The sequence below is a fragment of the Pelophylax lessonae genome (genome assembly GCF_965119305.1).
Source record: "Pelophylax lessonae genome assembly, chromosome: 2".
NCBI lineage: Eukaryota > Metazoa > Chordata > Amphibia > Anura > Ranidae > Pelophylax > Pelophylax lessonae.
Window position 1 is genome coordinate 526,513,351 of NC_138769.1, and position 27,902 is coordinate 526,541,252.

General features: G+C 44.3%; 1 protein-coding gene across 1 annotated transcript in view; it reads right to left on the minus strand.

The window, feature by feature from the left end:
* TDRD3 (tudor domain containing 3) overlaps nt 1–27,902 on the minus strand; it is a 565,755-nt gene that overhangs the window by 39,883 nt on the left and 497,970 nt on the right. The window contains exon 12 of the mRNA XM_082246772.1: nt 13,626–13,751. Within this exon, the coding sequence (XP_082102898.1) occupies nt 13,626–13,751 (126 nt within the window). The remainder of the gene's footprint in view (nt 1–13,625; nt 13,752–27,902) is intronic.

Genomic DNA, 27,902 nt, shown 5'->3' on the forward strand with positions numbered 1-27,902 from the left:
ACAACCACTTTAAAGTGATTGTGTGTGTCTGTCAGGTCAGGATTCTTTGTCCCATATGTTTGACACTGGTTCCTATACCTTACATACACAGGAACATGTGTTTGCAACCACATCCTTCAGTAATCGCAGGCATATTCACTTTCACCATTTGTAAATGCCAGATGCTCTTTATATGTTGATGTACCCACTGGGCACAGGTATATTTTCTGCACAGAAAATTCATGACTAACAGGGAAAAAAACTATGCCTAAGCTTGCCGCAGGTTGGGGGATAACTTTTTTGTGAAGGGCAAGACTGGAAGATTCTTCTGTTCTCACTAAACTCTAAAGTAATTTAAGTTATGCATTTTGGTCTTTGCAGCATTCCAGATCTTTATTAAAGCAGTAATAAACACAAAAGCAACAATTTATTATATTACAACTTATGAATTCTTAGATGTGATGGTTGTATTAGTTTTATTTTTCAGGCTCTCTTCTATTTTCATCTGGTGATTCAGCCAGTATGTATTGTTTTTTTAAAAAAAAGCTCTCTTGCAGTTATAGGGATGAAACAGACAATTTAACACCGACAGGGGTGCTTAAAGTAATCAGCTTTTATTTATTTATGTAAAATCTTTATCCCAAAAAAAAGAAAATAAAACTTTGCTGTATTTTAGTTTTAGCTGGCATTCAGCTTAGTTACTGTATTAAAATCTTCTAGCACTTCTACCACCCCCTTCCCCACAGACTGACAATGCTGCTGTTTCTCCTTGTGCTCATTCATCTAGAGTGGTGCCTGTATAATATAGAAGGTGTGTTTACTGGCCAGATCACCAGGTGAAAACGTAGGGAAAAAAGCCTAAAATAAGAAAATAATACAGCCACCAAATCTAATAATATGGGTAAGCTGCAATATATTACATTTTGGTTTTGGGTTTAATACTACTTTAACCGGTTGCCGACCGCCGCACGACTATATACTGCGGCGGTCAGCCCCGGCCAGGCAGAGTGACGTATCGGTACGTCACTCGCCTGTCACTGACTTGCGAGCCTATAGCGAGCGGGCGCGCGCCCGCCGAGGCGCGCGCCCGCCGCGGCTCGTTCACAGGCAAGTCAGTGCGTGTGACCGGCGGACTCGATGTCCGCCAGTCACACTGCGATCGCTCCTGTGAAGGGAGAAAGACAGAGCAGCTTGTGTAAACAAGCTGCCTGTCAGTTCTCCCTGTGTAAAAGTAAAGATCTGACCGTTCTACTATGTAGAACGGTTGATCTTTGCTTTTACACCAATAGCAATGTCCCTACACAGTAGAAAGCACGCCCCTAGGACACACTTAACCCCTCCCTGTCCAATAAAGTTAACCCCTTCCCTGCCAGTGTCATTTTTGCAGTAACAGTGCATATGTATAGCACTGATTACTGCAGTAATGTCACTGGTAACCCCAAAAGTGTCAAAAATGTCAGTCAAGGGTCCGATCTGTCCGCCGCAATGTCGCAGTACCGAAAAAAAATCGCAGATCGCCGCCATTACGCGTTAAAAAAAAAAACACCAAAAATGACAAAAATCTTTCTCTTTGTTAGTAAACGCGATAACTTTTGCGCAAACCAATCAAAATACGCTTTTTGCGATTTTTTTTACCAAACATAGGTAGCATAAAACAAATTGGCCGAAAAATGTTAAAAAATTTTGATTTTTACTTTTTTTTTTGGGGAATTTCATATAAAAAAATGTGAAAAATATTGTTATTTTTGCAAAATTTACGCTCTTTTTTTGTTTATAGCGCGTGATCAAAAAATCGCACAGGTGATCAAATACCACCAAAAGAAAGCTCTGTTTGTGGGAAAAAAAGGACGTCAAATTCGTTTAGGTACAGCGTCGCACGACCGCGCAATTGTCCGTTAAAGTCACGCAGTAAAAAAATCGCAAAAAAACCCCTGGTCCTTTAGCAGCCAAATCCTCCGGGGCTTAAGTGGTTAATCATAGCTCCACTAACATGCAACACATTTGAGACAAAAGACTATGCTAAATCAAAAAACTGCGAATTTGAAAGGGACTGAAATGCACACATTCTACAAAACAGAATTTTATTTTTAAAAATAGTTTAAATGTATAACCTACTTGATGTGTCTACTCATTAATTTCAAACTTTTAACAAACTGTAAAAGTGGGATTTTTGACTTACCGTGAAAACCATTTCTCTGATGACAGACACAGCTCCTTATCTTCTTGACCATTTGGTTATACAGCCCTCTACAGGAGTAGGACACTAGGCAGGAAAAAGCTTAACTATGCTTATGGGGCAAGTCCAGGGGTATTCTCCCACTCTCAGCTATAGGTATTGAGTTTTGTTACAAGCAGTGTCAGAAGAAAACCAACTCCACAGAGGGGTGGGTGCTGTGTCAGTCAATGAACATCAGAGAAATGGATTTCACTGTAAGTCAAAAATCCTATTTTCTCTTTCGTTTTTTGGCGGACACAGGTCCTTATCTTCCTGACCATTGGGCCATACCAAAGCAGTGTCAAACATGAGGGGTAGGAACAGCAAGAAAAAAAAAAATATTCCCAAGGTTAAACCGTAGCAAACCAGGTAACATGGAGCTCAACCATAAACAACTGGAGCTCACCTGAAAAAAACAATACGCCCTCCAAGAGGACCAGGTCCTCTAAATAGCAGCCTGCAAAACCTTGTGGCCAAAAGAAGCATTTGCAGATGCCAACACATCCACTTTATAAAACTTTGTAAAAGTGTGCACAGACGACCAGGTGGCCGCCTTGCAAACCTGCAGCACTGACACCTGATGACGGAAGCCCCAGGAGGCACTAATCGCCCAAGCAGAGTACGCCTTAACAGGGAAAGGAGGAACCTGACCCTTAAGTGAATAGGCCTGAATCACCGTCTGTGTGATCCATCCAGAAATGGTCGCAGCAGAAGCATCCAACCCTTTCTGAGGTCCATCCATGAGTACAAATAATGAGTCTGACTACCAAAAAGACTCTGTAGCTGCCAGGTACACCCTAATTGCCCAAACCGCATCCAGGGAATGCAAGGCAATTTCCTTAAGGGGTTTATGCCTGGGACATAGGGAAGGCAACACAATGTCTACATTCAAATGGAAAACAAAAGACAGGGACGAAGAACAACCTTATCTTTGTGAACCACCAGGAAAGGTGAACGGCAAGACAACGCTGCCGGCTCAGACACTCTGCACGCTGAAGTAATAGCCACCAAAAAGGCTACCTTCTGGGACAACATAAGCAGGGGAACCTCCCAAAGACTTTCAAAGGGAGGCTTCTGAAAAACAGACAGCACCAAATTAAGGTCCCTTGATGGCAATAGAGACCGAACTGGAGGAGCCAAGTGTCGAACTCCTTGGATAAAGGTGCGCACCAAGGAATGTGTGGCTAATGGACGTTGAAAGAAAACCACTAAGGCCGAAACCTTAATGTTACTCAAGGCCAGGCGCTGCTCAACCCCCCCCCCCCTCCCTGGTTGGAGGAAAGCCAATGTCTGAGCCACAGAAACAGAGTGAGGGAGAACCCCAAGAGACTCACACCACGCAATGCATGTCTTCCAAGTACTATGGTAGATCTTCCTAGATTTAGATGTTCTAGCCTTTAACAGTGTAGGAATCAATGATTCAGACAAACCTCTATCCTTCAGCACCTGGCTTTCAATCAGGTCGTTAAAGCCAGTGACTGTAAAGCAGGATAGAAGATTGGCGTACCAAGACAGGCGAGGCCTGTCTGGAGCCACTAGAATGACTGGAATCCCTTCTGCCTCGATCTGCGCAGGAGTCTTGGCAGAAGTTTGAGAGGGGGGAAGGCATAAATCAGAAAATACTGGCTCCAAAGAACCACTAATGTGTCTGTGGTGTTGGCTAGAGGATCCCGAGATAGTGCCACAAACCTCTGTACCTTCCTGTTGAGAAGAGAGTCCAACAGGTCCACCTCGGGAGTACCCCAGCGGACACACAACTGATGAAACACCCCCTGGTCCAACACCTGTCGATTGAGATAATCCGCTTGCCAATTTTCCACCCCTGGAATGTGTACAGCAGAGAGGGCAGGAACAAATCATTCTGCCCACCTTCAAATACCAGCTACCTCCCGAGCCGCCAGGGCAATTCTTGTGCCCCCTTGGTGATTGACATAGGCCACGGCCATGGCATTGTCTGATTGAATGCGTACCAGACACCCCTGAATGCAAATTATCCAATGATCCAGACAAAGTCTGATCCCTCGGAGTTCCAGTACATTGATCAGCCATCTGGACTCCGGAAGAGTCCAGACTCCAGACCCCCTGAGTACAATCTGCGCCGAGGGCACCTCCCCACCCAGTCAAGCTGGCATCCGTGGTGACAACCGTCCGGTACAGGGGAGAAAGGATTTTCCCTGTTCAAGTGCCAGGGAAAGAAGCCACCAGATCAGGGACCCTCTCGTTTCCCGGCTCAACAGGATCAGATTTCTAGAGACTGAGGAATCTCGTCCCATTTCACCAGGATCTCTCTTTGCAGAGATCTCATGTGGAACTGTGCAAACAGAACCGCCTCGAAGGTAGACACTATCAGGCCCAGCACCCGCATGCAAGCTCGGATGATCGTCTGCTGGACAACAGAAGCTAGATTGCCTCCTGCAATTTCAGAAATTTTTCTAGAGGAAGGACTGAGGCCGAGTCCAGAGTCAGACCAAGATAGTCCAGTTTCGTGGACGGAACCAGAGCAGGACTGAGGCCGAGTCCAGAGTCAGACAAAGATAGTACAGTTTCGTGGATGGAACCAGAGCAGACTTCTAAAGGTTCAGAATCCAACCGAACTCCCTCAAGAGTTCACAGAGTAATCTCCAACTTGTCTATCAGAGCAATTGGAGACTTCGCTTGCAGAAGAAGATCATCCAGGTACCCCTGTACCACGATCCCCCACTGACGCAACAATGCTAGTACCGGGCCAACACTTTCGTGAAGACCCGAGCAGCAGAGGCGAGACCAAAGATAATGCTCCTCACCCACTGAAATGCAGAGGAAGCGCTGGTGACCGCCACATATTGGATTGTGAAGGTATGCCTCCTTGATGTCGATGGAAGCAAGAAAATCCCCCTGATGTATGGACCCCACTACCATGCGAATGGACTCCATTCCGAACTTCTTTACTCGCACAAAGCAGTTAAGCGCCTTGAGGTCCAGAACTGGACATACCTTGCCTGCCTTCCTTCCTGGGAACTGTCAACAAGTTTGAGTAAAACCCCTGAAAACATAAGCTTCCGTGAATCCATGACAGTTGAAACGTGGTAATACAAGCAGTATATCCTTCTGTGATTCACACAAAGTTGCCACATGTACTAATTTTACAGCTGAATACCTCTAGATACCAGAAACACCGGTGATCTGTCTATCACCTGACACCAAGGCATTCTGGAATGCCTCGGTTCCCATCCCGCTTCCTGAACTGACAAACTAAACATGGTCTGAAAGCAGAAACCACGGTGAAATTCTCGAAGGGGCATGGTATCCCCTCCAACCAAAATATTATTCAGAAAAACGAGGAGAAAAGAAGAAAGAAAGAAATAATCAGTAGGAAGAAAGAAAAGTACAAGAGAATAGAAGGAAAAAGAAGTATCCCAGTAGATGAGGAGTGTACTCTATGAGACACTGTTATCGGAACTTCCCAAGTTACAGTGGGTCGGACAGATACTTGATTCAGGGTTCCCATGTTTTGTCATAGTGAGCTCTTTTGTCCAAGAGGGCTGCTAAGAGGCGCTGGTTTATCATGATCCATGTTAATTTGTGTTTCACCAGATAGAACAGGATAGTCGGTGATCTCCAAGATCTGGCTATTGCCGTGAAGACAAAAGCTATAAAGTTTTCTCGCTCGGTTTGGTATTTCCACTGTGGAGTGTCCAAGTAGGGCTTGCTCCGGGGATTTGGATAGGTTGACTTGCGCTAGCAAGTAAATAACGTTTTTGTAAATATTTTAAACCGCAAATATAATTATTTGTAAATATCTAAAGCACTGGCAACAAAAGTGAGTACACCCCTAAGTGAAAATGTCTAAGTTGGGCCCAAAGTGTCAATATTTTGTGTTGCCACCATTATTTTCCAGCACTGCCTTAACCTTCTTGGGCATGGAGTTCACCAGAGCTTTAGAGGTTGCCACTGGAGTCCTCTTCCACTCCTCCATGACGACATCATGGAGCTGGTGGATGTTAGAGACCTTGCACTCCTTCACCTTCCGTTTGAGGATGTCCCACAGATGCTCAATAGGGTTTAGGTCTGGAGACATGCTTGGCCAGTCCATCACCTTTACCCTCAGCTTCTTTAGCAAGCCAGTGGTCATTTGGAGGTGTGTTTGGGGTCGTTATCATGTTGGAATACTGCCCTGCGACCCAGTCTCTGAAGGGAGGGATTATGCTCTGCTTCAGTATGTCACTGTAACGCTCCTGCGTTTTATGTATGATGTGGATTTACAGCTGCAGAAATATTCCACTTCAGTAGTCATGTAGAGAAACGCTGAGACACCAATCCCAACTCCCAAAGACTCATCATGTGTGGATGATCTCAATTCAGCAAGTAAATACACACACTCAGTAAGAAGTTCCTGGAGTGATCTATGTATATAGTAGTATAGAGGTGATAGGCTGAAGAGACAGGTTGAGTTGAGACGATAGGTGACAGACACTTGAGAGGAATGTTCTTGAGAATGAGATAGTAACAGGTGGGATGCAGATAGGTTAGCAATTATGTATGGTAGTAGATGATAGGATAGCAGATGACATACAGGAGAGACTAACCCAGTGCAAGAGCAGATGATAGTAGGCTCAAGAGCTAGCAATCTAGATAGTGCAGATGTAGTAACAGTCCTTAGTATGCAGAGCTAGACAGTGTAAGCTTTAGTATGAAGATTATTGAGGTTTCCCCTGTGGGGTACTTATCACTAGTAGCAATGTAGCAGAGGAGAGGTTCGGCAAGAGCGGATGATCCGGTAGCGGGATACAGGGATCAGCGCAGCGTGGTTCCGACAGCGAGGTATGCTTGCAAGCATGAGAGCTTCAAGACAGGTTAGCATCAAGGCACAAAGCAGGTTGAACGAACCCATGTGAGTGAGAGCTGGTGATTTAAATAGCTGTTCAGTCCGGCGCTCAGTGATGATGTCAGCACTCTTAAAGGGAAACACACCTATATGTGCTTCATGTATCTAGGTAGATGGAAAGCACCCGGAAATGATGCGATAGGAGGCACTGAGAGTGCCAGAACCTTACAGTCACAGTACATGTTGGCATTCATGGTTCTCTGAATGAACTGTAGCTACCCAGTGCCAGCAGTACTCATGCAGCCCCAGAACATGACACTCCAACCACCATGCTTGACTGTAGGAAAGACACACTTGTCATTGTACTTCTCACCTGGTTGCTGCCACACACACTTAACACCATCTGAATCAAACAGGTTTATCTTGGTCTCATCAGACCACAGGACATGGTTCCAGTACATCCGTAGTCCGCTTGTCTTTAGAAAACTGTTTTGAGGACTTTCTTGTGCGTCATCTTTAGCTTCCTTCTGGGACTACAGCCATGCAGACCAATTTGATGCAGTGAGCGGCGTATGGTGTGAGCCCTGACAGGCTGACCCCCCACCCCTTCAACCTCTGCAGCAGGAAGGCTGGCAGCACTCATACATCTATTTCCCAAAGTAAACCTCTGGATATGACGCTGAGCATGTGCACTCAACTTCTTTGGTCAACCATGGCGAGGCCTGTTCTGAGTGGAACCTGTTCTGTTAAACCACTGTATGGTCTTGGCCTCTGCGCTGCAGCTCAGTTTCAGGGTCTTGGCAATCTTTTTATAGCCTAGGCCATCTTTATGTTGAGTAACAATTATTTTTTTCAGATCCTCAGGGAGTTCTTTGCCATGAGGTGCCATGTTGAACTTCCAGTGACCAGTATGAGAGAGTGAAAGTGATAACACCAAATTTACCACATCCTCTCCCCATTCACACCTGTGGGCCCATTGGGCCCAATTTGGACATTTTCACTTAGGGGTGTACTCATTTTTGTTGCCAGCGGTTTAGACATAAATGGCTGTGTGTTGAGTTATTTTGAGGGGGCAGCAAATTTACAATGTTATACACGCTGTACACTCACTACTTTCTGTTTTAGCAGTGTGTCATTTCTTCAGTGTTGTCACATGAAAAGATATATCAAAATATTTATAAAAATGTGAGGGGTGTACTCACTTTTGTGAGATACTGTACATATAAGCTGAAGTGAGTACTCAGTACAAGTTTTCTAGTGAATATTATTTTATATATGAACCCCCCATCCCCACACAAACCTGATATCACCCATTAGAATAGTTAGGCTGCCAATACACAATTCACAATAGAGGTGAAAGGAGGATTTTCCCTGCAGAGATATTGTATTCTGACAGCGGCAGCCACTGGTCAGCAGCTGCAGCCACAAATCAAGAGTCTTTCTAACATGTTCCATTGATAGAAGTCCATTAAAGCATCAACTTCTGTCAAGCAGGATGGCTACACAACTTATCAAAATGTGTCCAGTTCGAGGGGTGTGGCTACCACGCAGCGCGATGGACGTTTAGCCCTGTTGCTCCGCTCGCATACCAAGACAAAAGAACTCACAGAGAGCTCCTACCTCTCTCCAACGGCCACCACAACCCTCCGGTGAACTCCTCACTTGCCAGAGATGATGAGGAAGCCTTGGAGATTCCTGAAAACACCCTGGACTTGGTAAGCCACAATCCTTCTTCATACTTACAGCCTTCTTATGACGCTCAATGTGACTTCTTTTAATGTACATGGACTGAACCACCCTGAAAAGCACTCTTCTGTTTGGGAGGAAGCTGCCAAGCTCCGAAGTGATGTCCTTTGTTTACAGGAAATGCATTTTCTTGATTTACATCCCCTTACCTTTAAACACAAGAGCTTCCCCCATATCTTTGCTGCCTCTGCGTCAACTAAACAGAGGGGAGTCCTGATTGGCATTCTTTACTCGGTCGCCATGTCCCTTCAGGAATTACATTCTGATGAAGAGAGTCGATACTTGATCCTTATTGGAGAATTCAACAATAAACAATACACCCTGGTTAATCTATATGAACCGAACAACCGGCAACTCACCTTTTTACGTGAACTGTTTAGAAAGGTCAACTCTGTGCGCAAGGGCGCCCTAATTGCTTGTGGAGACTACAACTTGACAGTTGACTTCCAATGGGACTCTTCAGCCAATACTACACGCTCCCTTCCTACGTTACACACTTTGTTGCAGGACAACAATGTTTATGATGTTTGGAGATGTCAATATCCAAGTGAGCGTGACTACACCTACCATTCCTTTAGACACAATACCTATTCGTGAATTGACATGATTCTTGTTGATAGACTGCTACTCCAGGCTTTGTCCTCCTCCACCATTTATGACATATCATGGTCTGACCATACCCGTCTCGATTCCTTAGCCAATCTAATACCCTCAGTGGCCCCACTACTATGGCGTTCCAAGGGCATCAACTTCGTAGGAGACCTATATGCCGGTGGTGCTTTCAAATCAAAGCACTTTCAAATTGAAGCACTTAGCACTCAATATGGCATCCCCCCAAAAGACCACTACAAATTCCTACAAATCTTCCACTTCTTGAGCTATCAGAAAACCCCTACACTCTTGTTTCAGCAGTCTGTTTGGCAATTCTTTTCATTGGGCGGAGAGACCCCTTAAGTTATGTCCTTCTATAATTTGTTCCAGGAAAGCTCATTTTCTACAAATCTAGGCCTTACCAGAAATGGGAAAAAGACTTGGCTATTAACTTTACAGAGTACCAATAGAAATGTGCATTTAGCTCAGTCTACAAAGCTACGAGATGTGTTAACCTCTGGGAACTTACACAAAAATTGCCCTCCGATGGTACCTTACACCCTACAGATTGTCCCTATATTCACGTTCCAACTCCCCGCTGTGTTGGAGGGATTGTGGAAGTATTGGCAACATCATACATGTGTTTTGGGAGTGCAAGGGTCTCACTAGCTTTTGGAACGGGGTCTTTCAAGTTATCTCCAGAATCACAGGCATACTAACACGTCCAAACCTGCCACTGGCTATTCTAAATCTGGGCATTGATAATTTCCCTGCATCGTATCGTATAGTGATTACCCACATTTTTTTAGCAGCTAGACTACTCATCGCTAGACGGTGGAAATCTGACTTAGCTCAGAATATCTCTGAAGTCTTAGATATTGTTCATACAAACTACCTTTATGAATCAATATTAGCAGATAGAGCAGGCAACACGGCCAAGTTCAACTCCTCGTGGTCCATATGGACTGACTGGTATAACATTCACTAATCGTTGTGTTCTTCCACATACCAATTCTCCTCCTTCTCTAGCCCTTTGGCCAGACACGGCTAGTAACTCTTTATTTCTTACCTACTTTTCACTTTTAGCTACGTTCCTCCCCTTTCTACTTTGTCTGTCTTTTACTTTCTAATTCCTTCCGGTCACAGCCCCCACACTCTATACCCAAGTTCCTTGTTGTACCCACCCCAATTTGTAGAGGTTTCCCTCCTGGTTACCCCTACACCAATGTTGATTTTACTTTGGATTTGATGTACAAATGTTTATCCTTTATATTTTTGGAATATTTATTATGTCTATTCTACTTTCTACCTGTTAAAATTTCAATAAATAACAATTAAAATAAATAAATAAATGTGTCCAGTTCCTGCTGAACCAGACACATTTTGATTAGTGTATGGCCAGCTTTAGTGTGGAATGGAATAAGCTGTACTTGCCTATAATCCTTGGCCCAATGGCAGCACAGAAAGAGAACTATAAGGCAGCTCTATCTCCCTTTGTTTGGGCAGTTTATATGTATAAAGAACGTGAGATCAGTTTAAATATGCTGGCTGTAGATCTAGTGTACCTGATTAAAACATTTAGACACCAATGAGATTGTAAACACCAACAGTCGTATGAAAATGACTTCTGTAAATTGACAAGCTGTGTAAGACAATTTTTGCTTCGGACAATTGACAAATGAGGCACACAACAACCTGGCTATCTACAGAACAACTGTTACAGATAAAGTGAAAACACGGGAAAGGCAAAAACTGAATGAGTAACTGTGCAGTACGTTGACTTAAACCAAGCAACTAAATGATAAATACATAAATTAGGGCACATTGATTTTTCTGTTTACACTCCTGAGATTACACCATGGCACAAATTAATATTGATAACATGTGGTTAAGTAAATAAAACAAAGACAATTACTGTTTAAAAAGCAAATGTTATATGATGCAGCCATGTTTTCAATGTTAACAATTTTCCCAAATGGTAGAAGTACACCAAACAAAATGTCAGTAAAATGTGCCATTTATTTTTATTCTGTGGTTTCAACTACGAGGAACCTGACTAGAAGACAAATCAAATGAGGGGCCTTTGAATGTATATGCATATATGTGTATGAAATGTATGTGCGTGAAGTATATATACATATCTTGCCTCCCATGAAGATGACAAATCTATTTTAAGTGTTACTAAAGGCAATTAAAAAAAAAAAAAAAAAGTAAAATAATAAACATGTTATACTTACCTGCTCTGTGCAAGCAGCCCCAATCCTCCTCTTCTGAGGTCCCCTGCCAGTAATCTTAGCTCCTCCTCTTCTTCCTATGCCTCATAGCAAACCATTTGCTATAGGGGCACACGTGTGTGCTCGCTCCCCAGCTGTATGTGTCTATAGAGCCACACTCCATAGACACGCATGGCACCCCCTTACAGCATTTAATTGACAGCAGGGTCAAAGGCTCCTGCTGCTGCCCCAATTCCCTGTGTGAAAAGGAAAAGAAGGAGGAAAGATATCCGGCCCTGCAAAGCGCTGGATCAATTGAGGACTCAGGTTAAGTATTTAGGGAGGTGGGGATGCAACAAGCTGTAAAACATTTTTTTTTTTTTTACCTTGCATGGAATGCAATCTTTTAAAAAAAGTCATAGTGACGAAACACGTCAGTAGGAGGTAACCAAGCATCACCTGCGTCACACCCAGAAGTCGGAGGTCGGTCATGTTTTTAGTTGGTACCTGAGGAACGTTGTCCAGCGGTTTGTCCACATGTTTACACGCTTATGATGCTTTTACTTTGGTGAGTGCATGTCCAACTTTTATTAATAAAAGTATTTGAGGATACTACACTATGAGCTTTTCTCCTTTTGGTGTCTTCCCTAATGCATGAGCCTGGGTATCAATCAGAACACCATAGGAGGAATGGGTCCTTTATTATACGTGGAGTATCAACAACCATGATTGGAGTTCGGAGGCGGTTGTTTTAGACAGTGGATGTCCCCAGCTGCTTGGTGCCTGTGAATGGGGTTTAGCGGTCCCATAACTGCTTACTGCTGTATACATCTTTACCCATCGGTAAGAGTCAGTGTGTGGTGGCTGGGCTGTGTCACTTTGTATGCCTTATCAAGCACCTGGGTGAAGAGTTAATTGATCTACATCCTTTGCCTCATAATCACCAACACTGAGGAATTTTGGATGGATTATATTGTTTCACACATTTTATTACTAGCGCTACTCGAATGTATATTTATAGCATTTTTTTTTTTTTTTTTACAAAGGGAGGGAAATAAGTGTTTGGTAGGGCAAGTCAGAATTTTTACCACAAAGGTTGCGCTACAAGTATGAATGTAGTGCTGGATGAATACTAGTTTGAGTCAGAGGTTCACGTTGTGCATCTAGTTTATGGAACGGCTATCCCACAAGGAATGCTATAAGAAAAGTATTATATTTTCTATTCCTGTTGAGACCAGATCATATTATACCCAATGTTCCATTTCAGGTGTAAAATGTGTTCTCCTTTGGCATACGAGGAAAAGAAAAATATCTAGTACTCCTACTGACAAAAGTGTAGGAAGAACAGTTTATAAATGTGCCCAAAACAAACAGGGAGACAGCAAAAGAATAGATGGAGGAAAGAGAAATGTAGTGAGAAAAGGAAAGTATAAAGAAGAGAGTGGGGAGAGTAGATTCATTTAGAAAAACCATAAGAGTAGAAAGTAGAGATATGGAAAGGACATGAAAGATAGTGGCAAAGACAACTGTGGAGACAAACCTGAGAAGAGATGTGGAGAGCAGAGATGAAGAAAAAAAAAAAAAAAAAAAAGTAAAGAAAGAAGGGGTGTAGACAGCATAGGTGTGGAGAGAAAACAGAAAAGGAGAGGTTGAAAGAGTGGAAGACAAAAGAGAGAAAAGGTGAAGATTGCAGAGGTGTGGAGAGAAAAAAAAGTAGAGAGGAGGAGTGTGCAGAAGGTAGGTATGGACAGGTATAAAGAGGTAACAACATAGGTGAGGTATAGAGAGCAGAAGATGAGTTGAAGAGAAGCGTGCAGAGGATAGAGGACAGTTTTGGAAAGGAGAGGAAAAAGAGGGGAGAGGTGTTAAGAGGGGAGATGAGGAGTGATTTGGACATGAGACCTCAGGAAAATTACACTTTTGATGTTTTTGGTCCCCTGTAGCTGTATTCAGTAAATATATATATTGCTTTCTCCAACAGCACAATTTTCTCTATGTTAAAAATCTAAACTCCATTAGTTCAGGATATCCTTACGCATTCTACCACATAGTTACTGTAAAAAAGTTATTTATTTACCCATGCTTCTGCTTGTATAGGTTTAATATTGTCCAAAAGTACTTCTTCATAATTCCCATAATCACTAAATTTGACCACTGCCGTTGTTCCTGAAGAGTGTAGTGCTTCAATTTCAGCTCTGTAATACTGAAATGGAAAAAAACAAAGCACTATTTAAAATAAGAAACGACAAAAACCTAATCAAAAAGCATCCTCGACTGCTCTATAGTGATAAACTGTAAAATCTGAATTGTTATGAGTACCTTGGGTCTTATTTAAAGCGGTTGAAAAGCTCAGTCATATAATCAAAGCAAAGCACATATATCTGTAGTGTTTACTTCTCTCACTTCAAAGTGTTGTTTCGCTCTGTTGCTTCATTCCTCTGTTATCAGCATGAGTCACTTCTTAAAGTTTTCCTGACACACAAGATAAATTTGTGTCGGACAGCTTGTATATTCAGAGCACAGACTTCTGCTGAGTGGAGGAGGGGTGTGTGCCTTTCCTCCAATCAGTTCTCACATTGTAACTGTAGTCTCTCCGCCACCTCCTCTGTGCACATGACAGATGAAGATTTTAAAGTGATTGTACACGATCACCTTGTAGAACAATCTATTTAGTTTAGAATAGAAATGAAAGGCAAAACATTTGATTATAGATATATATATATATAAAAAATGCCTTTTTTTCCCCCCTTTTTATAGGTGATCACATTTCCCTCTGTTCTAAGCTGCATAAGAGCTGGGGGAAGAGAAGCAACAGTACACCGAGCTTCCCAGTGGAAGGCGGTTTAGGGGAAGCGTGTTAGGACAAGTCTGATCATTGGAGAAGAGGCTGAGCTCCAGCAGAACTGACCACTATGTGTTCTTAACCACTTGTCGACCGCCGCAAGTACATATACTGCGGCGGTCAGCCCCTCACAGGCAAAGTGACGTATGGGTACGCCACTAGCCTGTGAGGCTCTGGGGAGCGAGCGCGCGCCGCCAGAGGCGCGCTCCCACTTGGTCACGGACCCACTCGCGATCGTCCATTAGAGCGGGAGAAAGGCAGGCAGCTGATGTAAACAAGCCGCCTGTCATTCTCCCCTGTGTAAGAACAGTGATCATGCGGTTCAACTATGTAGGACCGTTGATCACTGTTCCTACACCTCAAGCCACAGCCAATCACAGTTAGAATCACGCCCCTAGGGACACACACACAACCCCTCCCTCTCAAATAAAGTTAACCCCTTCACTGCCAGTGTCATTTTACAGTAACAGTGCATATGTATAGCACTGATTACTGTAGTAATGTCACTGGTAACCCCAAAAGTGTCAAAAATGTCAGTCAAGGGTCCGATCTGTCCGCGGCAATGTCGCAGTCCCGCAAAAAAAAATCGCAGATCGCCGCCATTACGCGTTAAAAAAAAAAAAACAACAAAAATGACAAAAATCTTTCCCTTAGTTAGTAAACGCAATAACTTTTGCGCAAACCAATCAAAATACGCTTTTTGCGATTTTTTTTGCCAAAAATATGTAGCATAAAACAAATTGGCCTAAAATGTTAAACAATTTTGATTTTTACATTTTTTTGGAGGAATTTCATATAAAAAAATGTGAAAAATATTGTTATTTTTGCAAAATTGACGCTCTTTTTTGTTTATAGCGCATGATCAAAAAATCGCACAGGTTATCAAATACCACCAAAAGAAAGCTCTGTTTGTGGGAAAAAAAGGACGTCAAATTAGTATAGGTACAGCGGCGCACGACCGCGCAATTGTCTGTTAAATTCACGCAGTGCCGAATCGCAAAATACCCCCTGGTCAGGAAGGGGGTAAAATCTTCCGGGGCTTAAGTGGTTAATGTGTTCTTCATTTGGTCAGTTTTTATTAGGAAAGTTGGGAAACTGGCAGGAGCACCAGGGATTTCACACAAAGGAAGCAAAACAAAGAGAACAGGATACATTTTCATAAAAGTACATGGTTCATGCAGGCATATACAGTATCAGAATCATGAAATAATAAGTTTATATATTCTTTAACATTTTCTGCCCTGTAGAGAATAGAAGACTGCAGATAAACAAGTAAATCCTATGTAGGAGGATTTGTTTCATTCCTGTGTATCATCTGAGGCTGTTCACTTCACTGGGAATATGTGAGGGTTTACAACCACTTTGTTACACCTAAATTGTGGATGACTGAAGGCATACTGAGTCACTTTAAATTCCTTATGACCATAATGGGTCTTATATAGAGAGGATGGTACTATGTCTAGACTACTATTCTGGCAGTCATAAAAGCTATGATGTCATGGTTTAAAAGGAAACAAAGTTAACTTTTTCTTTTCTTACAGCTAACTGACTGGCTTAAGACATTTTTTCTTTTATTAGAATGTAGTTGCAAGCTAAGAAAGTAAAAGGATAACTTCAACTATGACAAAAGTCCAAGTATTTTCAGCTGTGCTACCACCTCAGGCCCCATTCACACTGGGGCGATCCGACTTGCCGGGGCGACCTCATAGGTCGCGGCGCGCTGCTCGCACCGCGACCTCTGAGCAGCCGGCACAGATTTCATAACATTGAAGTCTATGCAGGTCGCTCCGGGTCGCCCCAAAGAAGCTCCGGACCCTTTTTCTAAGTCGGAAGCGACTTGTGTCGCTCCTATTAGAGCGGGTCCACAGCTTCTCTATGCCAGGCGACCTGCGGCGACCTGTCAGGCGACCAGGTCGCCCCAGTGTGAACGGGGACTTAGTGTAAAACAGAAAAATCAGCATGAATAAATATTTTGGAAGAAGAAAAGATAATGAAAACAAAGTGGATAGGTACTTTCAAAGACGAATAACAGAAATAACTGCACACATACTTTCAAACAGTTAGCCCCGGTTCACACTTCTGCGAGTGCGGGGTTCGCATGTAATGTCGGAGCGCACTGCTCCTTCATTACATGCGATCGGCTGTGCGGTGCGAGTTTAGCCATACACTTTGTATGGCTAAATTCGCACCCGCAGCAAACTCGCACAGGACCCTTTTTGGAAGCCGCATCAGGATCGGATCGCACAGCGGTTCACACTTGTACGATCCGATCCTGTGCGAACTGCACGATCGCACTGCGATATGCAATCAAACTGGGGGTGTCGTTAAGATTACATTGACACCCCCAGCGTATCGCATATGGCAGTGTGAACTGCCGGGGGTGCGTGTGCGATGCGGGAACAGGCTGCGGATTCGCAGCCTTCCCGCATCGCATAAGTGTGAACCGGACCTTAAAGAGGAACTGCACTGCATCTGTGCACCACAAATCAAAAACGCAATTTCATTTATTTTTAGTATTTAAAACAAACTCCTCCATACATCCATTTCCCCATGCTTTATTTTGCTAAGAAATCATTTTGAAAAATGCCCCCTGGCATTTCGGGTCAGGGCCATCTTGAGTAAGGGCAGAGGATTCATGTATCATTTACTTCCTGGAATCTGTCTCCGGCATTTGCTGAGCTGAGAACCCTCCTCAAGACTCCTGGGATGTATGACATTTGCCGAGGCATGAAAACCAGGAAGTAACTGAAGAAAAGCAAAAAAAAAAAGTGTAAAACAAGTAAATATGGTATAATTTCCTATCTATTTACTAATGATAGCAGTATAAGGATTAGAAACAGTCCATGTTGATTGAGAGAGTGAAGTTCCTTAAGGTCATTAAAAATAAATGACAATTATAATAGAAATGCATCCTGGTAATACAGCTGTCTGCTAGGTTTTTTGAGTAGAGCTCCAGTCAAATGCACAAATTTAGTATCCTTTTTGCTTACCTATTTGGAATGCAGTTGAGCTAACCCCAAATAATCATACTACGGCCCTTTGCTGATACTCATATGCCAAAATCATAAAGCGGAACACACAGGACATGTGAGAGCTGCTCAGTCAAGGAGCACTTTGACTCCAACCTGTGTGATGAAGCACCCCTAGGGGGTATGGATGACAGGCTGAATTTGCAGGAAATAGGCAAAATCTTGTGAATGTCATTCTTCCTGAAGAGGACTGGTGGATGGAGAATGAAGCCAGGAGACATCACTTCAGTTTGGAGAGGGTAAGTACAGCATTGACATTTTTTTTTATTTAATGGCGTGCAGCAGATACAATAGAATGAAGACTTCACACAAATTGCAACAGGATACATAATGCTTAAGTCACATCTGGAACACCTAGGTGTCATTGCAAGGTGTATATAAAATGGGTACAATAAACAGCCATCGCAAGGTAAATGAAATATATATAAAAAAAAAGGAACAATTGGTATACAGCTAAGACTCAGAGCAGAGCTGCAAACGGAAAGGCAGAGCTGCAAACCGGAACCAGGAACTTGTGTGTAGCGTGTGCAGAGAGAGGAGGAGGAGAAGGTGCTGCGGGGGAGCCGGTGCGGGAGATCTCGGGGGAACCGAGGTGTCCGGTGACTGAAGAGGAGGATCATCGGAGCGGCGGCAGCTGCGGCAGAGGAGGACCAAGAGGGACTGAAGGACTGAGTACCCCCCACCCCTTAGAAGAGCAGCGGCGTCCGGGCTAGAACCCCCCTCCCCCCCTGAAAGGAAGCGGGCGGCAAGCGGACCGATAACCCCCCCTCCCTTGTTGCGGCGGCGGCGTCCAGTGCTAAGACCCCCCCCACCCACCGAAGTAAGAGCGGGCCCCCCCCCCCTTGTTGCGGGCGGCGTGCAGTAAACCGTCTCTAGCGGTGCGGGAACCCCCCCCCACAGAGAGGAGCAGAGGAGACTAGCTGACAGGGAAGTGACCGAGGGAGGAGGGGTGCTGAGAGGAGACTGACCGACTCACCGTCAGGAACTGCTAGTGACAGGCTTAAAGGGACACACACTAGGTAAGTAAGACAGGTGACTTAGATTGAACAGTGACTGAGGGTGTAGGGTAGTACCTGAGTATCTGTGAGTACCTATTGCTACCTGAGTATCTGTGAGTACCTATTGCTACCTGAGTATCTGTGAGTACCTATTGCTACCTGAGTGTCTGGGAGTACCTATTGCTACCTAAGTATCTGTGAGTACCTATTGCTACCTTGAGTATCTGTGACTACCTATTGCTACCCGAGTATCTATTGCTACCTGAGTATCTGTGAGTACCTATTGCTACCTGAGTATCTATTGCTACCTGAGTATCTGTGAGTACCTATTGCTACCTGAGTATCTATTGCTACCTGAGTATCTGTGAGTACCTATTGCTACCTGAGTATCTGTGAGTACCTACTGCTACCTGAGTATCTGTGAGTACCTATTGCTACCTGAGTATCTGTGAGTACCTATTGCTACCTGAGTATCTGTGAGTACCTATTGCTACCTGAGTATCTGTGAGTACCTATTGCTACCTGAGTGTCTGGGAGTACCTATTGCTACCTGAGTATCTGGGAGTACCTATTGCTACCTGAGTGTCTGGGAGTACCTATTGCTACCTGAGTGTCTGGGAGTACCTATTGCTACCTGAGTGTACTGGGAGTGTTGTGCGTCTGACCAGGCGGTGCGACTGTGTGTTGTGCGTCTGACCGGGCTGTGCGACTGAGTGCTGTGCGTCTGACCGGGCTGTGCGACTGAGTGCTGTGCGTCTGACCGGGCTGTGCGACTGAGTGTTGTGCGTCTGACCGGGCTGTGCGACTGAGTGTTGTGCGTCTGACCGGGCTGTGCGACTGAGTGTTGTGCGTCTGACCAGGCTGTGCGACTTAGTGTTGTGCGTCTGACCGGGCGGTGCCACTTAGTGTTGTGCATCTGACCGGGCGGTGCCACTGAGTGTTGTGCGTCTGACCGGGCTGTGCGACTGAGTGTTGTGCGTCTGACCAGGCTGTGCGACTGAGTGTTGTGCGTCTGACCGGGCTGTGCGACTGAGTGTTGTGCGTCTGACCGGGCTGTGCGACTTGAGTGTTGTGCGACTGACCGGGCTGTGCGACTGGGTGTGTTGTGCGACTGACCGGGCTGTGAGATTGTGAGTGTTGTGCAACTGAGTGTCAAGCGAGTGTAGCGGAGTACCAGAGGGTGAGAAGGTAGCGTTAGGAAGACAGGAAATAGCCACATAGGATAGACTTAAATCGCTGAATCCCCATTAGATTAGTAGGTACAATGCCCGGCGGGTGTGGAGATGCGACTCGGTGTACATCTTGTGATATGTATGCGTTCCTCAGACATGTGATCGAGGGCGAATACATATGCGCAAAATGTAAACACGTTGCTTCCCTGGAAGCTCAGGTCCTGAATCTAGGGAAGCAGCTGGCAACACTGAGATGAATGTCCATACCGGAGGAGAGCCAGGATCGTACCAGTCAGGTGCAGACAGGGGTCTGCACAGAGGTGGGCGGAGTATTGGAGGTGCAGGCATCAGAGCAGAGTAAAGGGGTGACAGTTAGGAGGGGTAGAAGGGGACAAGGCAAGGAGGCTGATCTTGGGCTGGAGCACCCCAATAGATACGCCCCGTTGTGTGATGTTGGGGAAAAAAGTCAGGGACCAGCATTGCTGGAGCAGAGTGACGCCCCTAGCTGCCAGGGGAAGAACTCCTCCAGTGAGGCTGGGAGAAAGGGAAAGGGAAGACAGGTGCTGGTGGTAGGGGACTCAATTATTAGAAGGACAGACAGTGTAATCTGTGACAAAGACCGTGTGCGCCGAACAGTCTGTTGTTTGCCGGGCGCTCGGGTTCGGCACATCGCAGATCGGGTGAACAGATTATTGGGTGGGGCTGGGGAAGACCCAGCTGTCATGGTACACGTGGGTACCAATGACATAGGCAGAGGAAGATGGAGAGTCCTAAACGATTTCAGGGACTTAAGCGCTAAGTTGAGGACTAGGACCTCCAAGGTAGTATTTTCCGAAATACTACCTGCACCTCGAGCCACACAAGAGAGGCAGCGGGAGACTAGGGAAGTTAACAAGTGGCTGAGGAGCTGGTGTAGTAAGGAGGGTTTCGGGTTCCTGGAGAACTGGGCCGACTTCTCTCCTCTTCTGCGAGGATGGCCAAAAAGTTAGAGGGTTAGAGGGGCTTTTAAACTAGGTGACGGGGGGGGGGGAGGGTACAGATGTAGAATTAGCCAGTGGAAAGCAAGTTTCAGAGGGCAGAAATGGGGGCATTAGCGGTAGGGTGTTCGGAGCTCCTATACCCAGGGTGGTTATGGGGAAAAATCAAGAGAGCAGCCTAATAACAACAAAAGAGGACATATGTAACCGATCAAATTTAAGAGGTTTGTATACCAATGCCAGAAGCCTGGCCAACAAGATGGGAGAGCTGGAGCTGCTGATGTTTGAGGAGGACTTAGATTTTGTGGGGATAACTGAGACTTGGCTTGACAGCTCTCATGACTGGATGGCGACCATTCAGGGGTATTCCCTTTATCGCAGGGATAGAGAAGGTAAAAAAAGGGGGAGGGGTATGTCTGTATATTAAGAACAGTATACAGGTAAATATGAGGGATGATATTAATAATGGAGCTAAGGACGAGGCAGAATCCCTATGGGTAGAGCTTCAAAGAGAAGGCACTGTGGGGAAGGTAATATTGGGCGTATGCTATAGGCCCCCCAACCAGAGGGAAGAGGGTGAGGCGGACCTCATGTTGCAGATAGGATTGGCAGCAAGGATGGGAAATGTCATTATAATGGGGGACTTTAATTATCCAGATATAGACTGGGCAGAAGGAACCGCGCACTCAGCCAAGGCTAGGCAGTTCCTAAATGTTTTGCAGGACAATTTAATGGGTCAGATGGTGAATGCACCGACAAGAAACAATGCGGTACTTGACCTACTGATTACCAACAATACAGACCTGCTCACGGATATAGAAATACGGGACAACTTAGGAAACAGTGACCATAGGTCAATTGGTTTCAGTATTAATTACAGTTATAGGAAACACAAGGGTAATATAAGGACACTGAATTTCAAAAGAGCCAATTTCCCTAAACTGCGCTCGCTGCTAGAAAATATCAAATGGGATAGAACCCTGGGAACAAAGAACACGGAGGAAAAATGGGAGTGCTTCAAGAGCATACTTAACAGGGGGATTGGCCAGTGCATTCCAAAGGGAAATAAATTTAAAAGAGCAAAACTAAACCCTGGGTGGCTAAACTCCAACATAAAAATGTATATTAATGCTAAAGAAAAGGCCTTCAAAAAATACAAGGCTGAGGGGTCATTGGCAGCATTTAACCATTACAAAGAGTGCAATAAGAAATGTAAAGATGAAATCGGGGCGGCTAAAATAGAACACGAGAGACATATAGCGGAGGAGAGTAAAAAGAACCCCAAGAAGTTCTTTAAGTATATAAACAGTAGGAAAGCGAGGCCAGAACACATTGGCCCCATAAAAGATGATAAAGGAAATATGGCCACTGAGGACAGAGAAAAGGCGGAAGTGTTAAATAATTTCTCTTCAGTCTTCACAAAAGAATCGGGGGGCTACACTAACCCAGCTTGTAAGGCCGAACTAAATAATACACCCCAGGAAGTGCCGCCATGGCTAACAGAAGATAGACTTAGAGCTAAACTAGAGAAACTTAACATAAATAAATCCCCGGGACCGGATGGCTTGCACCCGAGGGTTCTTAATGAGCTCAGCCAGGTGATTGCCAGACCATTATTCTTGATCTTTAAGGATAGTTTACAGATGGGTATGGTGCCAGCTGATTGGAAAAAAGCCAACGTGGTACCAATATTTAAAAAGGGGCCGAGATATATCCCGGGTAACTATAGGCCGGTCAGCCTAACTTCAGTAGTCTGCAAAATTTTGGAGGGGATGTTAAGGGACCACATACAAGACTTTAGTAATGAAAATGATATTATTAGTAGTAATCAGCATGGATTCATGAAAAATCGTTCGTGCCAAACCAATCTATTAACCTTCTACGATGAAGTGAGCTGCCACCTAGATAAAGGAAAGCCTGTGGATGTGGTGTATCTGGACTTTGCAAAGGCCTTTGACACCGTTCCCCACAAACGCTTACTGTACAAACTAAGGAAGGTAGGTATGGACCATAGGGTGAGTACCTGGATAGAGAACTGGCTCCAGGGGAGAGTACAGAGGGTGGTGATTAATGGGGAGTACTCGGATTGGGCAGGTGTGGAAAGTGGGGTCCCCCAGGGTTCTGTCCTGGGACCAATCCTGTTTAATTTATTCATAAATGATCTAGAGGAGGGGATATCTAGTACAATCTCAGTATTTGCAGATGATACTAAACTGGGCTTGCCAATATCTTCTATGCAGGATGTGGAAACCTTTCAAGCGGACCTGAACAAAATAACGGGGTGGGCAACTACATGGCAGATGAGATTTAATGTTGAAAAATTTAAAGTAATGCACTTGGGGGCCAGAAACCAGAAAGCAAGCTACTCACTAGGGGGGGGGGGGAACCTCTGGGTGAGTCTAGGATGGAAAAGGACTTGGGGGTACTGGTAGACAACAGGCTTGGCAGTGGCATGCAATGCCAAGCCGCTGCAAGCAAAGCCAACAGAATACTGGGATGTATAAAAAAGGGGATTCACTCCAGAAATAAAGAGATTATTCTCCCACTCTACAAGACTCTGGTCCGGCCACATCTGGAGTATGCTGTCCAGTTCTGGGCACCGGTCCTCAGGAAGGATGTGCTGGAACTGGAGAAAGTCCAGAGAAGGGCAACTAAAATAATTAGGGTAATGGAGGACATCAGCTATGAGGAAAGACTACAAGCACTGAACTTATTCTCTCTGGAGAAGAGACGATTGAGGGGGGATACGATATCAATGTACAAATACTGTACTGGCGACCCGAGCATAAGGAACAAATTATTCAGAGAAAGGAGATACAATAAGACACGTGGCCACTCACTAAAACTAGAGGAAAGGCGGTTTAACCTTAAAGTGCGTGAGGGGTTCTTCACTGTAAGAGAGGTAAGGATGTGGAATTCTCTTCCACAAGCAGTCGTATCAGCAGGGAGCATTGATAGTTTCAAAAAACTATTAGATGGACACCTTAAAGACCACAACATACAGGGGTATACAATGTACGGTTAAAAGCGGACACACACACACATCATAGGTTGAACTGGATGGACTGATGTCTTTTTTCAACCTCACTAACTATGTAACTATGTATAGATCATGCAGTTATAGGCAAGTGGCACCATCCAGTGACCGTTTGGGGAATATTCCTGCACACTGAGAGAGCCCCCTTCATTCTTGGAAGGAACTACAGAGGGCAGGACAAGGTTATATGAAGTAACCCTAGAATATAAAAAAGTAGAACATGTGGGAAAGTCTGATGTAGGGGGTCTGGCTGAGTTCTCTGCACCTCAATATTATTTATTTAAGGGAAAAGAAAAAAGGGGAGAGAATAGGAGGAAAATAAATAGTTAAAAAAAATTAAGGGGGGGGGGGAGAGAGATTAGGATGGGGGGAAAAGGGGGGTGTGGAGGGGGGTGTGGAGGGGAGAGAGGGAGCATAGCCATATTTTAACACAAATAAATGAGTAGAGCTCTTCTACTTTGATAAGTAAAAAAATTTATAAATTCAGTACATTTCTGCACTACATACACGCATCCCCCCAGGTTTTACCCTTTTAAAATGCTACATGTATGTACAGAAACGTGCTTGTTAATGTGCCAGAAATTGAATGAGCTTCCAACTTCTGACAACACAGTGCCTCTGTTGCCCTGAAATCTCACAGAGTGTTATCAGCCCCGTCCAGTCCTCCCTTGCTGGACAACAAAACACACCTCTCTTTCCTCATCTTAATACCAAGGATGAGGTGCAATGTAGTCCAGCAGAGAAGAACACTACCTGAATTTTCAGCTGATGAATCATTATTAGCTCACTACATAAAGTCAGCAGCTTACTGTATTTCTGGCAGCATCAACAAGTATTGTATTTTTTTTAAGATAAAACATAGGGAAATGGGAATGTATTGCAGGGAGGTACTGCATATTTCTTTCATTTTGCTCAAAGTGTCAGTAGTATATTTTTCAAAGCATTAGCTGGATTTAAAGCTTGCACTTGCATTAAAAGTCTGAAACCCATTATAGGCTTTGAGGAAGCAACTCAATTTACTTAGGGAAAGGAACCCAACATGTGAACAGCTGGTGTGAAATACAGCAGCAATATATAGTTTAACCTATAATTGAGATTAAATTGATCATTTTAAATTGATAGTTGAAAAAACAAACATGCCATACTTACCTGCTCTGTGTAATGGTTTTGCCTAGATCCTCCTCTTCTCAGGTCCCCAGCTGTCACTCCTGGCTCCTCCTCTTTTCTGAGTGCTAACTCCAGAGTGTCTACTTCCGAGGCCCGCTGCGTGTCCATAAGAAACACAGAATGGGGCTTGGCCCCTCCCCCTGCTCCCTCCTCACTGGCTGGGAGCTGTGATTGACAGCAGCGGTAGCCAATGGCTCCCTCTGCCCTTTCTTAGCTAATCAGGAGGCAGAGAGCAGCCACTCTCATGCATATCATCGGACCACAATCAGGCTCAGGTAAGTATTAGGGGGGCTGTGAGGGAAGCTGCATAATTAAGGTTTTTTACATTTATACACAGAAAGCTTTAAGGAAAAAAAAACCTTCAGCCTTTACAATCACTTTAAGGGCCTGTGCTAATAGCTTGTTTGACATCAGTTTAAAATGCTTCTGAGATCATTAAAAATCCAAGGTAAAATCATTTGACTTTAAGTCAACCTCTTCCTGACCTGCTGCAAGTGGATTTTGTTTCAGTAGACTTGTATTGGAATGTAAAACCCATTTGAAAACAATAAAGTCTATCGACACAGATACTAAGGTAAATGAAATGCACATTCTCCTCACTGACTGATACCTTTGCTACTTGCAGTTCTCTCTTTTAAAAAAAAAAAATAAAAGCATTCTAGTTGCCTAGGCATTTTGGCTTTGCTATTTTTGGATTTACTGGCATGTATGCGTTCCTCGAGCATCGGATTGAGGGCAAATACTGCTGCATGAAATGTGAACATTGCTTCCCTGGAAGCCCAGGTTCTGAAGCTAGGGAAGCAGTTGTCAACATTGTGAAGAATCTCCATCCTAAAAGAGAGCTGGGAACATACTGGACAGGTGAAAGCAAGGACCGACACATAGGTGGGCAGAGATACAGGGGTGCAGGTACCAGAGCAGGCTAGCTGGGTGACAGGAAGGGTACAGGGGAAAGAGTCAAGGAGGCTGGTCCTGGGCTGGAACATCCCAATAAGTAAGCCCTGTTGTGGGATATTGGGGATACCAGTCAAAGACCAACATTGCTGGAGAAGAGTGAGGCCCCTAGCTGCCAGGGGAAAAACTCATCCAGTGAGAACGGGAGCGAGGGTAAAGGTAAGGAAAGACAGATTCTGGTGGTAGGGGATTTAATCATTAGAAGGACAGAGAGGGCTATCTGTCACAAAGACCGTAAGCACTGAACAGTATGTTGTTTACTGGGTGCTCGGATTTGGCACATTGCAGATCTGGTGGACAGATTATTGGGTGGGGCTGGGGAGGACCCAGCTGTCATGGTGCACTTTGATACCAATGACAAAGTTAGAAGAAGATGGAGAGTCCTAAAAAACAATTTTAGGGACTTAGGAGCAAAATTGAGGAGTAGGACCTCCAAGGTAATATTCTCAGAAATACTGCAGGTACCTCGAGCCACACCAGAGAGTAAGTGGGAGATTAGGGAAGTTAACAAGTGGCTGAGGAGCTGGTTTAGAAAGGAGAGGTTTGGGTTCCTGGTGAACTGGGCTGACTTCTCAGTCGGTTACCGGCTCTTTAGCAGGGACGGACTGCATCTAAATGGGAAGGGTGCAGCTCTACTGGGAGAGAAGATGACTGAAAAGACAGAGGGGCTTTAAAACTAGGTGTTGGGGGGGGGGGTCCAGATGTAGAGCTAGCCAGCACTGAGCAAGGTTCAGCGGGTAGGATTAGAGGCATTAGCGGTAGGGTGATGGGAATATCAAAACCCAAGGTAAATAAATTGACAAATCCAAATTGCAGCCTCGAAACAACTAACAAGGAAATAGTATGTGACAGGACAAAATTACGAGGCTTGTACATCAATGCTAGAAGTCTAGCTAATAAAATGGGAGAATTGGAGCTGCTAATGTACAAGGAGGATTTTGATTCTGTGGGAATTTCAGAAACTTGGTTTGACAGCTCACATGTTTGGCTGGCAACCATTCAGGGGTAATCCCTATATCGTAGAGATAGGGAGGGTAGGAAAGGGGGAGTAGTATGCCTGTATATCAAGAACGATTTGTAAGTGAATGTGAGGGACAACATCACAAATGGAACAACGGAGGAGGTGGAAACCTTGTGGGTGGAGCTCCAAAGGGAGGTAAAAAAATTGGAAATAGTGGACGTATGAGGGAGGAGGGGGGGGGCGGACCTCCTATTACAGCTTGGAATGGTGGCAAGGCTGGGAAATTACATTATAATGGGGGATTTTATTCATCCAGATATCGATTGGGCAGAAGGAACTGCTTATTCATCTAAGGCTCGGCAAATCTGAAATGTCTTTTAAGATAATTTCATGAGTAAGCTGGTAGATGCACCAAGAAGAGATAACGCATTACTAGACCTACTGAATACTAACAATAAGGATCTGATCGTGTATGTGGAAATACGGGGCAACTTAGGAAACAACGACCACAGGTCAATTGGATTCAGTATAAATCACAGAAATAGGAAGCACAAGGTTAATACAATGACACTGAATTTTAAAATAGCCAACTTCCCTAAATTGCGCTCCTAGCTAGACAATATTGAATAGGATAGAATCCTAGAAACAAATCCTAGAAGCATGGAGGAAAAATGGGAGTGCATTAAGAGTATATTAAAGGTATAGGCTGTGCATTCCAATGGGAGATAAGTTTAAAAGAGCTCAAATAAATCCTGGGTGGCTAAACTCCAAAGTAAAAATGCATATTAAAAAAAAAAGAAAGGGCCTTAAAAAAATACAAGGCTGAGGGGTCATTGTCAGCTTTCCAACAATACAAAGAATAGAATAAGAAATGTAAGTGCGTAATCAGGGAAGCTAAAATACCACAAAAGGCATATAGAGGAGGGGAGTAAAAAAAACCCCAAGAAGTTCTTTAAATACATTAACAGTAAGAAAGTGAGGCCAGAGCATATTGGCTCTATAAAGGACGATTAAGGAAATTTGGATACAAAAGACAAAGAGAAGGCAAAGGTTTTAAATGCATTCTCTTCAGTTTTCACAACATAAACAGGGGGATATAGTAGCCAAGGCTGTAATGTTAATAAAAACGTCACAGAATGCCCCATCATGGCTAACAGAAGACCAGATGGCTTACACCTGAGGGTCCTTAAGGAACTCAGTCAGGTGATATCTAGACC